Source organism: Cetorhinus maximus, chromosome 33 (assembly GCF_964194155.1).
Source record: "Cetorhinus maximus chromosome 33, sCetMax3.hap1.1, whole genome shotgun sequence".
NCBI classification, from domain to species: Eukaryota; Metazoa; Chordata; class Chondrichthyes; order Lamniformes; family Cetorhinidae; genus Cetorhinus; species Cetorhinus maximus.
Window position 1 is genome coordinate 12,945,483 of NC_135911.1, and position 17,086 is coordinate 12,962,568.

The window sequence follows — 17,086 nt, forward strand, 5'->3', positions numbered from 1 at the left end:
TTTGAACCCAGGTCCCCAGCACATTACCCCAGGACTCTGGATTACTCTTCCAGTGACTACACCACTGCCTTTCCCACAAGGAACTCTGCACTGTCGGAGGGTCACGACTGAGGGAGTGCTGCACTGTCAGAGGGTCAGTACTGGGGGAGTGCTGCACTGTCGGATATCAGTACTGGGGGAGTGCTGCACTGTCGGAGATCAGTACTGGGGGAGTGCTGCACTGTCAGAGATCAGTACTGGGGGAGTGCTGCACTGTCGGAGATCAGTACTAAAGGAGTGCTGCACTGTCAGATGGTCAGTACTGGGGGAGTGCTGCACTGTCGGAGATCAATACTGGGGGAGTGCTGCACTGTCGGAGATCAGTACTTGGGGGATGCTGCACTATCGGAGATCAGGACTTGGGGAGTGCTGCACTGTCGGAAATCAGTACTGAGGGAGTGCTGCACTGTCGGAGATCAGTGCTGAGGGAGAGCAGCACTGTCGGAGATCAGTACTAAAGGAGTGCTGCACTGTCGGAGATCAGTACTAAAGGAGTGCTGCACTGTTGGAGATCAGTACTGGGGGAGTGATGCACTATCGGAGATCAGGACTTGGGGAGTGCTGCACTGTCGGAAATCAGTACTGAGGGAGTGCTGCACTGTCGGAGATCAGTGCCGAGGGAGAGCGGCACTGTCGGAGATCAGTACTAAAGGAGTGCTGCACTGTCAGATGGTCAGTACAGAGGAAGTGCTGCACTATTGGAGATCAGTATCCGGGGAGCGCTGCACTGTCGAAGATCAGTACTGGGGGAGTGCTGCACTGTCGGAGATCAGTACTGGGGGAGTGCTGCACTGTCGGAGATCAGTACTGGGAGAGTGCTGCACTATCGGAGATCAGGACTTGGGGAGTGCTGCACTGTCAGAGATCAGTACTGGGGGAGTGCTGCACTGTCGGAGATCAGTACTGGGGGAGTGCTGCACTGTCGGAGATCAGTACTGGGGGAGTGCTGCACTGTCGGACATCAGTACTGGGGGAGTGCTGCACTGTCGGAGATCAATACTGGGGGAGCGCTGCCCTGTCGGAGATCAATACTGGGGGAGCGCTGCACTGTCGGAGATCAATACTGGGGGAGCGCTGCACTGTCGGAGATCAATACTGGGGGAGCGCTGCACTGTCGGAGATCAGTACTGGGGGAGCGCTGCACTGTCGGAGATCAGTACTGGGGGAGCGCTGCACTGTCGGAGATCAGTACTGGGGGAGTGTTGCACTGTCGGAGATCAGTACTGGGGGAGTGCTGCACTGTCGGAGATCAGTACTGAGGGAGCGCTGCACTGTCGGAGGATCAATACTGGGGGAGCGCTGCACTGTCGGAGGATCAATACTGGGGGAGCGCTGCACTGTCAGAGATCAGTACTGGGGGAGTGCTGCACTGTCGGAGATCAGGACTTGGGGAGTGGTGCACTGTCGGAAATCAGTACTGAGGGAGTGCTGCACTGTCGGAGATCAGTGCTGAGGGAGAGCGGCATTGTCAGAGATCAGTACTAAAGGAGTGCTGCACTGTCAGATGGTCAGTACAGAGGAAGTGCTGCACTGTTGGAGATCAGTACTGAGGGAGTGCTGCACTGTCAGAGATCAGTACTGAGGGAGTGCTGCACTGTCAGATGGTCAGTACTGAGGGAGTGCTGCACTGTCAGAGATCAGTACTGAGGGAGTGCTGCACTGTCAGAGGGTCAGTACTGAAGGAGTGCTGCACTGTCGGAGATCAGTACTGGGGGAGTGCTGCACTGTCGGAGATCAGGACTTGGGAGTGCTGCACTGTCAGAGATCAGTACTGAGGGAGTGCTGCACTGTCGGAGATCAATACTGGGGGAGCGCTGCACTGTCGGAGATCAATACCGGGGGAGCGCTGCGCTGTTGGAGATCAATACTGGGGGAGTGCTGCACTGTCGGAGATCAGTACTGGGGGAGTGATGCACTGTTGGAGATCAGTACCGGGGGAGTGCTGGACAGTCGCTAATGTAGAATGAAGGATGTCTACTTCCATTGCACAGTTGGTACGAGGGTCCGCTCCGATGAAACAGATGGATATCTCACTCTGCAGCTGAGAGTTTGTCCGTGGTGTTTGAGTGATGGGACCAGGGGCAGAACAGAAGTATAGGTCAGAGTGACGCCATGCTGAGTTACAGTGTTTGAGACTGATCCAGGTACGTCAGTGGGAGTGTCCCAGGTTAAGACAGGTGCTGCTGTTCCATTGCACGTTGTGTTGAAGGTGCAGCTTACATCCACACGCTTTCCTGCAATAATTTCAGCAGGGAATATCGTGGGTTTATCTGTGAAATCTAACAGACAGAGAATGGATCCTTTTAGAGAAATATAATGTGAAGCATCAGTTCAAATAGAAATCACAGTCCCATAAGAGAAAGCACTTTTACAAGGATGATATCAGAACTGAGAGATTACAACGATCAGGAGAGAATTTCCTGCTTTGAGACTTTGGTGTTTCTGTCTCTCAGCTTAATACACGTTCACTCCGAGACACTTGAACTGATAATAGTGGGCGAGGGTGGAGGAGCAGATCAGAGTTTGGAGTGCACCCTCTGACCATTGTCTCAGTTATCTGGGTCTTTTATTTTATTGCAGTTGTGGGATCTTTCTGTGCATTAATTACAAGCTGTGTTTCTGTCATGACAATGATAACGACAATTCAGGAATTATTTCATTGGCTGTGAACGTGCAGGAGACGTGTTGAGGTGGTGAAAGGCGCTATAGAAATGCAAGTCTTTCGTTTGTCGCCATGTAAGATTTTTAAAGAGGATTAGAGAGATCGATGGGAGTTGATAACCTGATAACATTTATGGACACAGTCAATCCAATTAATCATTGATATTAAAGTGAGTATTAGAGGTTGCTTTAGGACTGAACTGGAAGCTATCACCAGGTTATTGAGAATCAGACAGTGTGTTATAATAAGCTGTGTTTTGTGTTAATATGTAAATGTCACAGTTTGTGTTATTTCCCATTGAGTGTTGAATGTGAATTGTTGAATAATTATAAACAGCACTTACCAGAAATGTGAAGCTGGGTTACAGGGTAATAGTTATGGCTCAGACCATTGTCAAATTCTATTCTAAAAAAATAAGGTCCTGCATCTTCCCGTCTGATGTTGTTTATAATCAGGGAACAGTCGCCATCTTTCAGGTCTCCAGACAGCCGGGTCCGATGACAGAACCATGGTAACTCGTGATTGTGATCCTTGGAGTGAAAGGCTAGGGGAGCCCAGGGAATCTGTTCCTCATTATTAAACCAGATTCCACCTCGTGGTTGGTTTTCCAGACATGATGGGTAACTGTAATGACATGGAATCTGTACACAGGAACCTTCCTGCGCTGTCACCTCTCGTAGAGTGTCGCCTTTCCACTCTTGTGATGGTTCAGCTGGGGAGAGAAATCTCAATATTTAACGCTGGATGGTTTGTGGATCCACTGGACTCGATATTTACAGATGAGGCTGAATTGGGGGGATGGTCAATACTGAGGAGGACTGCAACAAATTACAGGAAGATATTAATAAACTTGCAGAATGGGCAGATAATTGACAAATTAATTTCAACATTAATACATGTGAGGTATTACATTTTGGTCAGGAAAATAAGGAGGTTGCATATTACCTTGATATTAAGAATGTAAATGGAGTAGAGGAGCATTGAACAATAGATTATATTTATATAGTGCCTTTATTGTAATAAAACATCCCAAGGTGCCTCACAGGAGCATTATAATACATAGTATGACCCCAAGCCATATAAGGAGATATTAGGTCAGGTGATCAGAACCTTGGTCGAAGAGGTGGGTTTGAAGGAGCGTCTTAAAGGAGGAGATAGAGAGGTGAAGGGATTTAAGTCTCAGGACCGAGGCTACTGAAGGCATGGCCGTCTATGCTGAAGCGATGGAAATCGGGGATGCTGAAGAGTCCAGAGGTAGAGGAGCGCAGAGATCTGGGAAGGCTGTAGGACAGGAGGAGATTACAGAAATAGGGAGGAAGCAAGGACGAGAATTTTGCAATCAAGACATTGCTTGACCAGTAGCCAATCTAGATCAGAGAGTTCAGGGGGGATAAGGGAACGGGAGTTACTGCGAGTTAAGACAGGGGCAGCAGAGTTTAAGATGACCCCAAGTTTACAGAGGGTAGAATGTGCGAGACCAGCCAGGAGTGCATTGGAATAGTAATTATAACACAGCACTTACCAGAAACATGAAGCTGGGTTACAGGAAGGTAGCTGTAACTATTCTTGATGTCAGATTCTATTCTGAAATAATAAGGTCCTGCATCTTCCCGTCTGATGTTGTTTATAATCAGGGAACAGTCGCCATCTTTCAGGTCTCCAGACAGCCGGGTCCGATGTTGGAACCGTGGTAACTCGTGACTGTGACCCTTGGAGTGAAAGGCAATGGGAGCCCAGGGAATCTGTTTCTCATTATTAAACCAGACTCCAGCTCGCGGTTGGTTTTCCAAATCTGCTGGATAACTGTAATGACATGGAATCTGTACACATGAACCTTCCTGCGCTGTCACCTCTCGTGGAGTGTCACCTTTCCACTCTTGTGACAGTCCAGCTGGGGAGAGAAATATCAATATTTAACTCTGGATGGTTTGTAGATCCCTAGACTCAATATCCACCCCCTCCGTCACTGGGTCACAGTGGCTGCAGTGTAGACCATCTACAGGACACACAAGGAACTCCCCAAGGTTTCACAACGAATGGAAGTGAATCCTGGACACAGGGTTGGACAAGTTCATTCTACATTGGCTCATGGTCCTCAGGACCTTGTTTAGTGAAGCCAGTCTTCCACCCAACACAGTGTCTACAAGACGCACCAATATGAGATCCATTCAGTGCTGACTTACAAGACAGGACAATGGATTAGGAGCCCTCAGAACTCCCCCCATTATCACCGTCATGAATCACTAATTAGCCTAACATTCCTGTCTGCTCTTCAACACAGCTGATTGGCTAATCTGACTCAATCTGATTGGTGCACTTTGTAATCTTCATTCTCTAAGGAATCTCTTTGGATCCTCATTTTTCTGATCCAAACTCCATATTGTTGTATTGTTGATTTCGATGCAGCATTGTAGACTGACTTGTCCCCACGCTCAGCACTGACCCTACTCCAGCAGACACTGTGAAACACACTAACAAAGCGCCTCTAGCCTGAGCTCTGCATGTGTCAAGAGCAAAGACAAGTATGCAAACTGAATATCGATACCTTCACACACGACTGCTTTGCCTTCCTTCTCTCTTTCAGTTATCTTGCAATCTTATCGAAGTTTCTAGCAAGGTGAGAATGGACAGGAAATGTGACGCTGAACAGTCTGTCTATTCTAGGAGCTGCTGTGTTGTCTTCACGGGCAATTCTGACTAAAATCAGCAAAACGCACAAATTTCAGAATATGGCTATCGGATTCCTAGCATCAGGATAGACTTCATCCCCAGTTTTTATTCCTGATTTTCTACTCAACCTTTTACCACCCACCCACATTCTCGCTGACCTACTTCGGCTCCCAGTCAAGCAACGCCTCGATTTTAAGATCCTCATCCTCAATTCCAATCCCTCCAACCCCCTCTCCCCTCCCTAGCTCTGTAACCTCCTCCAGCCCCCGCAGCCCTCTGAGATCTCTCTCTCCTCCAATTCTGCTGTCAGACAGGGAGTCAGTGTATATCAGTGGGCACAGGGGTGATGGGTAAACGGGACTTGGTGTGAGTTTGTACACTGGCTCACTGCTGAATTGGTTCCCAATCAGAGCTCAGTAAGAATGATCTTTTACAAAGTCTATTAACCATAAATCTGTCCGAGCTGACGATGATATTACCTTGGAGAAGTGACAGGAGGAAGTAAGATTTCTCGATCATTGTCCACTCCCAGATATTTCATCAGCTTCTCACTCTCAACCTCCGAAAGAGAAAGGAGTTAATGAGACCTCACCTCTTGTCTGACAGCTCTCGAGAGATCAGAACTGCTTTTAGACAATGTCTTCACAGACTAATTTGATTCTCTGTGGGATGATAGGTGCTCTGCAGAGAGTTACAAGGCTTTACGAAAGAAACAGCATGAAGGACTTGCATTTCTATAGCGCCTTTCACCACCTCAGGATGCCCCAAAGCTCATGTCTCTGCACTTACCTCATCCCTTGAGCTAGAAAGATGTTCTGTACAACAAACTTGAGCCTCACACCCAGATCTCAATAATCATTAGAAATCTTTCAAAGGCATCAATCATTGGAATCTGTCTTTATAAAGTCACAACATCAACAAAGGACGGTGTTGGTCGTGGAAGTGAATTCCAATCGTTCTGTTACTTACCAGGACCTGTCCGACTGCTCGCCTGGGGAGGAACTGCCCACACGCTCTGCTTGGGCTGAATGACCTCTTACTGTGCTGCTCCCTCTGTGCATTTAATTAGAAAGGGTTGATGTGTCACTGTGAGTCAAAATGTGAGGTGGTTGGTGTGATTGTGAGAAACCAACTCTTTGCCTTGCACCGTAAGCAAACTGGTAACCCCTTTGGTGCCAAGGCTGTGGTTGAATGGCCTTCTCCTGTTCCTGTGTAACAGATTCAAGGGGGCTGAATGGGCCTCTTCCTGTACCTGTGTAACAGGCAGCTAGGTGGTTGAATGGGTCTCTTCCTGTTCCTGTGTAACAGGCACCTGGGTGACTGAATGGGCCTTGCCCTGTTCCTGTATAACAGGCTCAAGGGGGCTGAATGACCTCCTCCTGTTCCTGTGTAACAGACTCGAGGGGGCTGAATGGGCCTCCTCCTGTACCTTTGTAACAGGTTCAAGGGGACTGAAAAGGCCTCCTCCTGTTCCTGTGTAACAGACTCAAGGGGGCTGAATGGACCTCCTCCTGTTACTGTGTAATAGGCTCAAGGGGGCTGAATGGGCCTCTTCCTGTTCCTGTGTAACAGACTAGAGGGGGCTGAATGGGCGTCCTCCTGTTCCTGTGTAACAGACTCAAGGGGGCTGAATGGGCCTCATCCTCTTCCAGTGCAACAGGCTCAAGGTGGCTGAATGGCCTCCTCCTGTAACTTTGTAACAGCGTCAAAGGGGCTGAATGGACCTACTCCTGTTCCTATGTAACAGGCTCAAGGGGGCTAAATGGCCTCCTGTTCCTATTCAACGGGCAGTCAATGGATGTGTCTGATTCTGGAGGGTAGCACCCTCAAACCCAATCCTGTCCTAAAGTGATTAACAGAGGGAGATTAATCAATTACAGATTAATGCTGGAGAATTACTTATTTTCCCAATCTTTGTTCTACGAATCTGGTTGGGATCTTTTAATCAAACACAGAGCTGATCCAGGATCTAGGGTATCGGTCTCTGTAATCTGTAACACACAGTACAGTCCACCCATCACCTCAGCCATCAGGATGAATGCTAAATGCACTTTCAGAGACTGAGAGACTAAAATGGTTGTTTATTGTAGCTTTAGCTCATTCTGTAATCACATTGTGTCTCATCCATCTATGATGTATTGAAAAACATACATCATAATTTCCTCTGTCCACAATTACAATGTAAACACGTCACGCTGTAATGATGTCCTCCCACCAGTGGTGGCACTCTAGGTCTTCTGTTTTCCTTTGTGCTGGAGAGAATTTCCCAATTCTACAAGCAACTCTGTTTCCCTGTTTCCCAGATTGTTGTTAGTTTTGCTATTTAATGATGAAATATGAAATCCAAATATCTGAAAATAAGTTTGACTGTAAAATGCTGAGTAAATTATTCCGATCTCCTCTGCTCCAATTATCCACTAATCATGCATTTCCTTAAGTCTACGCTGACTGATGAATATTCTGTAAACACTGACAGACAGGAAGGTGAATAACAGAATGAAAATTAACTCATAATCACGGACACGGGATTGAATTTGTCCGTTCTGTCCTGGTGGATCATCGAACGATATCAAAAGATATTTACAATCAGAATGGAGAGAAGGATGTTTCCAACAGTGAGGAACAATCCTGAAGGAGGATGTTCGAATTGAAACCCACAGACAATCATCCTGGATAGATCATTCCGAAGAAATTCCATCGGATTGTAACAAGAGGTTTAAAACTATTTCCTGGGAGTGAGTTCCTGTGGATTTTAGGAAGATAAGTTGGAGTTTTGAATGATTCTCCCGTTCTGTGTTCTCCCCACACTGTGTGTGTCTCATTCTTGCTCAGTTTATAAATTCCCATAAACAGAATCCTCAGCAAAATAACAGTTTGCGTAAAGATCATCATTTGTATAAGGACTGACTCCACGGTTAGATTTCATTTTCTGATCCTCCTCATCTTTCTTCTATAATAGAAACAGAAATGATCAGATTGACAATCAGAGTGATCAGTGTTTAGTATTATTGATCCAAATCGAAAATTCCACCCGCAATAGATACATTAATTATTGATACTGAACGGAGTTTGATTATTGATACTGAATGGGGTTTGATTATTGACATTGAACGGTGTTTGATTATTGATTCTGAACGGGGTTTGATTATTGATACTCAACCGGGATTGATTATTGATACTGAACGGGGTTTGATTATTGATACTCAACCGGGATTGATTATTGATACTGAACGGGGTTTGATTATTGATACTGATCAGGGATTGATTATTGATACTGAGCGGGGTTTGATTATTGATACTGGATGATGTTTGATTATTGATACTGAACGGGGTTTGATTATTGATACTGAACGGGGTTTGATTATTGATACTGAACGGGGTTTGATTATTGACACTGGACGGTGATTGATTATTGATAGTGAAAGGGGTTTGATTATTGATACTGAACGGGGTTTGATTATTGACAGTGAACGGGGTTTGATTATTGATACTGAACGAGGTTTGATTATTGATACTGAACGGGGTTTGATTATTGATACTGATTGGGATTGAATTTGAATTTTTGTCACTTTTAAAGATGTGCGGCTGATTTCTCCTCGATCAGCAGATCCACACAGGTGACCTGGGTCACTATCACATTGCTGTTTGTTGGATCTTGCTGTGTAAGAATTGGCTGCCTCGTATCCTACATTACAACATATGACTACTCTTCAAAAGTACTTCATTGGCTGTGAAATGCTCTGGGACACACGCACATATGAATTAGGGATAGACACAGACCTTTCGGCCCCTCGAGCCTGTTCCACCATTTTATATGATCATGGCTAATCTGATTGTGGCCTTAACATTACTTTCCTGTTTACCTCCTATACCCTTGGCTCTCTTGTCAGTCAGGAATCCAACTAACTCAGCCTTAAACATGTTCAATGATTCAGCCTCCACTGCTGCCCGGGTAAGAGAATTCCCAATACTGAAGAATTTCTGAGGGAAAATAATCCCCCCTCATCACCATTTTAAATGGAAAACTCCTTATTTTGAAACTGTGTTGCCTCCAATGGGTACAGGCCCAGCCTGTCCAACCTTTCCTCGTAAGATAACCCCCACATTCCAGGAACCAGTCGAGTGAATCTTCCCTGAACTGCTTCTAATGCAATAATGTCCTTTCTAAAATGAGACCAAAACTGTGCACAGTTCTCCAGATGTGGTCTCACCAACACCCTGTGCAACTGTAGAAAAACATCCCTACTTTTATATTCCAGTCCCCTCGCAATAAATGGCAACATCCCATTTGCCTTCCTAATCACTTGCTGCATCTGCTTACTAACTTATTGCGATTCATATACCAGGACACCCAGATCCCTCTGTACCTTAAAGTTCTGCAATCTCTCTCCATTTAGATCATTTGCTGCTTTTCTATTTCTCCTGTCCAAGTGGACACGTTCACATTTTCCCACCTTGTGCTCCATCTGCCAATTTTTTACCCATTCACTTAGCCTATCTATATCCCTTTGCAGACGCCTTATGTCCTCTTCACAACTCACTCTCCTGCCTATCTTTGTGTCATCAGTAACATTAGCAACAATACATTCGGTCCCTTCATCTAAGTCATTGATGTAAGTTGTAAATAGTTGAGGCTCCAGCACTGATCTCTATTGCACTGCACCCATTAAACCTTGCTAACCCGAAAATAACATGTTTATCCCTATTCTATGCCCCTGTTCCTGAACCAATCCTCTCTGCACGCTAATATGTTACCCCCGATACTCATATTTTATGTTGTAACCTTTGATGTGACACCATGTTGAATGCCTTTTGTAAATCCAAGCATACCACATCTCCAGGTTCCCCTTTGTCCACAGTTGCTTGATACTTTGTGAATGAATGCATGATTTCCCTTTCACAAAACCATGGTGACTCTGCCTGATTGCCATTCTTATTTTCTAAATATTCTCTCTAACCTCCTTATTATCGGATTCTAGTATTTTCCCTGTCACAGACGTTAGACTAACTAGCCTGTAATTTCCTGTTTTCTTTCCCCCTCCTGCCTTGAATAGAAATGTTACATTTGAGATTTTTTTTCAATCTGCTGGGACTTTTCCAGAATCCAGGGAATTTTGGAAAATTACAAGCAACACCATCCACTATCTCCACAGTAACTGTTGAGAGGTGAGGATGCAGCCCACCAGGACCTGGGGACTTGTCAGCCTCATGGGATGAAGGTGGGTTGTTAATGGGAGCCCTGTTAACTATTGTCACTCCTCAGCACACTGTGCACCATGGCTCCTGCTTAACATGTAATAACTGAAGCCTTATCGAGAGAGAAGGGGAATGTGCCGTACAAATGGATGTCTGTCCTTAACCTTAGCATCTTGTACTCCACCTATGAGGTGAAGGAGTAATTGCACCACGTGCATCAGTCATGGGGAAAGTTATTACCTGGCCCATTTCGGGAAGGGAAGAGAATATTTAAACATATTTCGTTCTGTTTGGTTTCTGTCTCACGGACGTCATTTCAGACTGCTCCTCTGGGATTGTCTTTCCTGTCTGTTTTGTTCCAATTCCTCCTGGTCTGAGGACATAGGTTAAGACAAAATTACAAACCAGGGAAATGACTGGAGAGATTCCCATTGTAATGCCGGAGGTTGCAACCAGATTATAATATTTTGACTGAATTTTAATTCTTGTGGTTGGTTCACTGGCTGAAATTTTCCCGACTCCGGATCGGTGTTGAGTTCAGGAACATGATAAACTGGGAAAAGGATGGGTCAGTGACTTCAGGAGGACAGGAACTAATTGGGAGTTTGGATAGAGAGATGACATTTAATGCAGAGAATTCAGAGTTGATATATTTCAGGAGGAGGAATAAGGAGACAAAACAAACCATTCGGCCCATCGTGCCTGTGCTGGCTCTTTGAAAGATCTGCCCAATTAGTCCCCACTGTCCGTGACCCCACTCTTTCCCCCATAGACCTGCAAAATTTTCCCCTTCGAGTATTTATCCAATTCCCCTTGTGAAAGTTCCTATTGAATCTGCTTCCACTGCCCTTTCAGGCAGCGCCTTCCAGGTCACAACAACTCGCTGTGTCAAAAAAAAATTCCCCTCATCTCCCCCTCTGGTTCTTTTCCCGATTCTGGCAGGATGCAGGAGGCTACAGAGATAGGGAGGGTTGTAGGGCCTGGAGGAGGTTACAGAGATAGGGAGAGTCATCGGGACTGGAGGAGGTTACAGAGATGGGGGGGTCGTCGGGACTGGAGGAGGTTACAGAGATAGGGAGGGTTGTAAGGGCTGGAGTAGGTTACAGAGATAGGGAGGGTTGTAGGGGCTGGATGAGATTACAGAGTAAGGGAGGGTCATAGGGACTGGAGGAGGTTACAGAGAAAGGGAGGGTTGTAAGGACTGGAGGAGGTTACAGAGAAAGGAATGGTTGTAGGGACTGGGGGAGGTTACAGAGAAAGGAATGGTTGTAGGGACTGGGGGAGGTTACAGAAATAGGGAGGGTTGTAGGGACTGGAGGAGGTTACAGAAATAGGGAGGGTTGTAAGGATTGGAGGAGGTTACAGAGAAAGGGAGGGTTGATTTCCCAGTTGCGTCCACACTCACTTGTCCGTTCTCCTGAATGTCTTTGTAATGAGGTAAATCGCGATTGCCGTGGTGATGAGCAGGACAGCCCCGCCCACAGAACCTAATCCAATTTTCCACATCAGGCCAGACCTTGTTCCAGCTAAGGGGGAGAATTAGAAATGATCAGGTGAGAAATCCCTTAAATTCTCACACGCACCCTGTAAAAATCACTTCCCACAAATTACCAAGCAGCACACAATTATCCTCAAGTGGCAGCCTACTGGGCTGACTATCCTACTGTGGGAGGCATCACAGATAATAGCCTGGTCGTTCAAGGTCTCTTGGCCAGGTGTAGAAGAGCAAAGGCGATGGGTGCAGGGGGAGTTCTCCCAGCTCTGAAACCACAACAGTTAAAATAAAATAATTATCAACTGATTATTTGGCCATTGGCATTTGTGGGATCTTGCTGTGCAGAAGTGGGGCTGTGACCACACTCCAAGCAAAGGCTGGGACTCTATGTGGGACGCGCGTTCAGCGCTTTGAATAAATGCAAGAGACCTGGAATTATCACAGAATAGGTTTCACTTCCAGCACAGCAAAAGGCCATTCGGCCCATCTGCTCCATACTGGTGTTTCCGCTCCACACGAGCCTCCTCCCACCCCCTCTCCATCTCACCCTGTCACCATGTCCTTCTATTTCTTTCTCCCTCATGTGTTTATCCAGCTTCCCACTTAAATACATCGACACTATTCACCTCGACCACTCCCTGTGGGAGCGAGTCCCACATTCTCCCCACTCTCTGGATAAAGAACTTTCTCCTGAATTCCCCATTGGATTTATTAGTGACGATCTTATATCGATGGCCCCCCTAGTTCTGGTCTCATCCATAAGTGGAAACATCTTCTCTACGTCTCCCCTATCGAAACCGTTTCTTCATTTTAAAGACCTCGATCAGTTCACCCCCTCAGCCTTCTCTTTACTAGAGTAAAGAGCCCCAGCCTGTTCAATCTTTCCTGATGGTTATAACCTCCTTCAGTACTGACCCTTTGACAGTGCGGCACTCCCTCAGTACTGACCCTCCGACAGCGCCACACTCTGACACAGCTCTGAGCACACCGAGCCACAGCCTTCGACATCCGACGTGGATACGATGGGAATATCTTTTGGGATGTGCCGTGGCCCCGCACTACAATAACCTGGCCTTGTTTTGTCCTGAATAGGGACAGGTTTCTGAATTCCCCGTGTGTCCATTTCCTCTTTAATGAGCCTTGATTTAACCTTGGGCAGAGACTGACCTTGTTCCCCCACAGCCTGGATTTCCAATCGCCTCTGTAAGTGTCTGTCCCCTCGATCATTCACCACAGAGCAGTTCACCGTCTGAACGGCCATGTTGCTCCCACTGATGGTCAGCGTGTTGGTTACCAAGGGACCGACCCTGGCCGACTCCGTCTTGTAGATCCCGTCCGATCCTGTCTGTCTGAGCGTCCTTCCTGGCAGAGCCCACGTGATGTGAACTGAGGAGTTTGTCCGGACCAGACAGAGGCAGGTGAGGTTGGTCAGATACTGTGTACACCTGGACTCTGGCAGTATGACCGCACCATCTGTGAGATACAGTTCAGAGGAAAACCGCCCGTTAATGTGTCCCGTGTCAGCCATACCTTAACAATAGAGAATTCCGGTGGAATAGAGGCCTTTATCCCAAGGAAGCGGGAATACAAAGAGGGTCGGAGTGATGCGTCAGGTTATAAATCTCTGCTCAGACCCACCTGCAGTTAGTGGGTTCAGTTCTGGGTCCCGCACCTCAGGGAGGATATATTGTCCTTGGAGGGGGTGCAGCGCAGAGTCACCAGAACGATCCCGGGGCTGAAAGGGTTAAATCCCGAGGACAGGTTGCACAGACCAGGCTTCTGTTCCTCGAGTCTCGAAGATTAAGGGTTGATCTAATCGAGGGGTTTAAGATGATTTAAGGATTTGATACAGGCAATAGAGAGAAACTATTTTCTCTGGGTGACGAGGAGTCCAGAACAAGGGGGCAGAATCTTAAAATTGAGCCAGGCCATTCAGGGGTAATGGCAGGAAGCACTTCTTCACACAAAGGGTGGGGAGGGGGGGGGGGTGGAAATCTGGTACTCTCTCCACCAGAAAAGCTGTCGAGGGTGGGAGGGGTCAATTGAAAATTTCAAAACTGAGATTGAGAGATTTTTGTTGGGTCGGGGGGTTAAGGGTCACGGAACGGAAGCGGGTGGATGGGGTTAATATACAGACCAGCCGTGATCTGATTGAATGGGGGAACAGGCTGATTATTGAATGACTGGGAATATCAGCCCAGTGTATGGATCACCAATCTCTGGAATGGGAGGATTCCTCTTCTATTGGAATTCATTCAGTAATGTGGGCATCACTGGCAGGGCCAGCGTTTATTGCCCATCCCTAGTTGCACCTTGAGAAGTCAGTGGTGAGCCGCCCGCTCGAATGCAACTGAGTGGCTTGCCCGGTCCATTCAGAGGAGCAGTTAAGATTCACCCACACATCGCTGTGGGTCAGGAGTCACATGTAGGCCAGACCGGGTAAGGATGGCAGATTTCCCTCCCTAAAGGAGATTAGTGCACCAGATGAGTTTTTACAACAATCTGGTAGTTTAATGGTCACCATCACTGAGAATTGTGAACAAACTGTGGAGAAATGTCGACTTGCCAACCAATCAGCACGCCCTCTTCCCCTGCATCATAAATGGCTGTTCCCTTTGAGATTGGGTTTTCTCTGACTCTGTCCTGACGAGGATTGAAACCTTCGACAGCATGTTTTCAGCAACACCCAAGGGGAGATTTGGTTCACCTCGGAGTTTGGACAAGATGTGGAATTGTTCAAAAGTCAGGATTGAAATTGCTCACATTCAGTGGGAACTCTAATGGGCAGAGACTGGGAACTGCCCAGGATACTTGTTGCTTCACAGTAGTAGGAGATTTCCTCTTCAAATCCATAAGGAACTGTAATAGTTTGACCAGCGAGCGCCAGATTCGTCACCTTTCCTTGGGAGATCTTAAACCAGGTGAAATTGTGGACTGCTGGATTCCCATCACTGGAACAACTTAAAGTAATCATCTTTCCATTTTCCAGTGTCATCCTGACAGACGTGTTGCGAGGAGAATCTTTCAAATACATAATTATCAACACATTAATCACTGAGCTAAAGTCAGGAGTGTGACTGGAATACTCTCCACTTGCCTGGAAGAGTGCAGCTTCAACAACACTCAAGAAGCTCGACACCATCCAGGACAAAGCAGCCCACTTGAGTGGCATTCCACTCATCATCTTCAACATTCACTCCCATCACCGCCGATGCACAGTGGCAGCAGTGTGTACCATCTACAAGATGTACTGCAACTGATCACCAAGGCTCCTTTAACAGCACCTTCCAAGCCTGTGATCTCTAACATCTAGAAGGAAAAGGACAGAAGACTCATGGGAACATCACCACCTGCAAGTTCCCCTCCAAGTCATTCACCATCCTGACTTGGAAATCTACTTCCATTCTGACACTGTCGCTGGGTTAAAATCCTGGAACTCCCTACCTAACAGTGCTGTGGATGTACCTACAGCACATGGACTGCAGCAGTTGAAGACAACAGCTCACGGGGTAATTAGGGATGGGCAATAAATGTTGCCCATATCAGCAAATGAATGAAATATGGGCAAACTCATGAGGTTTAAAATCTAGATTTGAATAGTCTCTTTGTATAATCATGGACTGGATACAGCTCCAACACTAGCACACATACAAACTGCACTGTATTCCTCACCTGCAGATAATGTTACACAGAATGACAGGTAGTCTACAGCTGCGCATTCGGCCCCATGTTTTCTATGTCAGAAGCCAAGACTGTACACAGTACTCCGGATGCAGACTCACCAAGACCCTGTACAGTTGTAACATGTGTCCCTACTTTTACACTCAAGCTCCCTTGCAATAAACACCAACGATCCATTTGCATTCCGAACCACTTGCTGCACCTGCATACTAACTTTCTATGATTCATGTGCCAGGAATGATGTATTGGTCATTTGAGAGAGTATTCAGGATTCTGATTTACAGAAGAAGATATTTATAGTCACTTGGCAGTACTAAACTTGAGCTTTGGTGTGAAAGGAGACATTCTGTCAAAGCTTTTCATCTTTCACTCATCAGGACAGAATTGCAAGAATACCAAATCTCAAAGGGAACAACAATTGATATGGCATAAGAAGAGTGTGCTGATTGGCTGGCAAGCAGATAATTGTGGACAGATTGTGGCCAAAGTGGTCAAATGTCCACTTGCCAATCAATTCAATTAGAATCTGGAATTGAAAGTCTAACGATGACAATGAAAACATTGCCGATTGTCGTTACAACCCATCTGGGTCCCTAATGACCATTAGGGAGGGAAATCTGCCGTCCTTACCTGGTCTGGCTGACATGTGAAATCAGACCCACAGCCATATGGTTGACTTTTCAATACCTTCTGAAATGGCCAGCAAGCTATTCTGTTCCTGGGTAATTTGGGATGGGCAATAAATGTTGGCCTAGCCAGTGACACCTCCATCCTATGAACAAATAAAAAAATGTACTCACATTCAGTGGGAATTCTAATGGGCAGAGACTGGGAACTGCCCAGGATACTTGTTGCTTCACAGTAGTAGGAGATTTCCTTTTCGAATCCATAAGGAACTGTAATAGTTTGACCATCGCGTGCCAGATTCGTCACCTTTCCTTGGGAGATCTTAAACCAGGTGAAATTGTGGACTGCTGGATTCCCGTCACTGAAACAACTTAGAGAAATCATCTTTCCTTTTTCCAGTGTCATCCTGACAGACATGTTGCGAGGAGCATCTTTCAAATACAAAATTATCAACACATTAACCACTGAGCTAAAGTCAGGAGTGTGATGGAATACTCTCCACTTGCCTGGAAGAGTGCAGCTCCAACAGCACTCAAGAAGCTCGACACCATCCAGGACAAAGCAGCTCACTTGAGTGGCATCCCACCCATCATCTTCATCATTCACCCCCTCCACAGCCGACGCACAGTGGCAGCAGTGTGTACCATCTACAAGATGCACTGCAACTCCTCACCAAGGCTCCTTTAACAGCACCTTCCAAGCCTGTGACCTCTAAC

General features: G+C 46.5%; 3 protein-coding genes across 15 annotated transcripts in view; 1 reads left to right on the forward strand and 2 right to left on the reverse strand.

Annotated features, from left to right (window-relative positions):
• The window catches only part of LOC144671611 (uncharacterized), a 307,259-nt gene that overhangs the window by 201,356 nt on the left and 88,817 nt on the right, over positions 1-17,086 (forward strand). The gene's annotated exons all lie outside the window — the stretch shown is intronic.
• On the reverse strand, positions 1,999-6,463 carry LOC144671599 (sialic acid-binding Ig-like lectin 12). The gene is made up of 5 exons (XM_078533615.1): positions 6,341-6,463; positions 5,851-5,924; positions 4,224-4,592; positions 3,045-3,413; positions 1,999-2,318 (listed from the first exon to the last, which is right to left on the reverse strand). The coding sequence occupies exons 2-5, from the start codon at positions 5,888-5,890 to the stop codon at positions 2,014-2,016; spliced, it is 1,083 nt and encodes a 360-aa protein (XP_078389741.1). The 5' UTR covers positions 5,891-5,924; positions 6,341-6,463; the 3' UTR covers positions 1,999-2,013.
• Positions 7,433-17,086, reverse strand: part of LOC144671594 (B-cell receptor CD22-like) — a 47,738-nt gene continuing 38,084 nt past the window's right edge. For 12 of the 13 annotated variants that reach the window (XM_078533591.1, XM_078533598.1, XM_078533600.1 and 9 more), the window contains 5 exons: positions 16,544-16,801; positions 14,826-15,083; positions 13,230-13,535; positions 11,973-12,093; positions 7,433-8,321 (listed from right to left, as the gene is read on the reverse strand). In XM_078533591.1, the coding sequence (XP_078389717.1) occupies positions 8,294-8,321; positions 11,973-12,093; positions 13,230-13,535; positions 14,826-15,083; positions 16,544-16,801 (971 nt within the window). In that variant the 3' untranslated portion in view covers positions 7,433-8,293. The remainder of the gene's footprint in view (positions 8,322-11,972; positions 12,094-13,229; positions 13,536-14,825; positions 15,084-16,543; positions 16,802-17,086) is intronic. The other variant, XM_078533594.1, reaches the window with a different exon arrangement.

What these genes read in the sequence shown, in the direction of transcription:
- LOC144671599 (XM_078533615.1), bottom strand. Translation starts at nt 5,890, where the DNA reads ATGATCGAGAAATCTTACTTCCTCCTGTCACTTCTCCAAG. An exon ending in CCTCCTGTCACTTCTCCAAG is followed by an intron (nt 4,593 to 5,850) that starts GTAATATCATCG and finishes TTCTCTCCCCAG; the next exon opens with CTGGACTGTCACAAGAGTGG. An exon ending in AACCCAGCTTCACATTTCTG is followed by an intron (nt 2,319 to 3,044) that starts GTAAGTGCTGTT and finishes TCTGTCTGTTAG; the next exon opens with ATTTCACAGATAAACCCACG.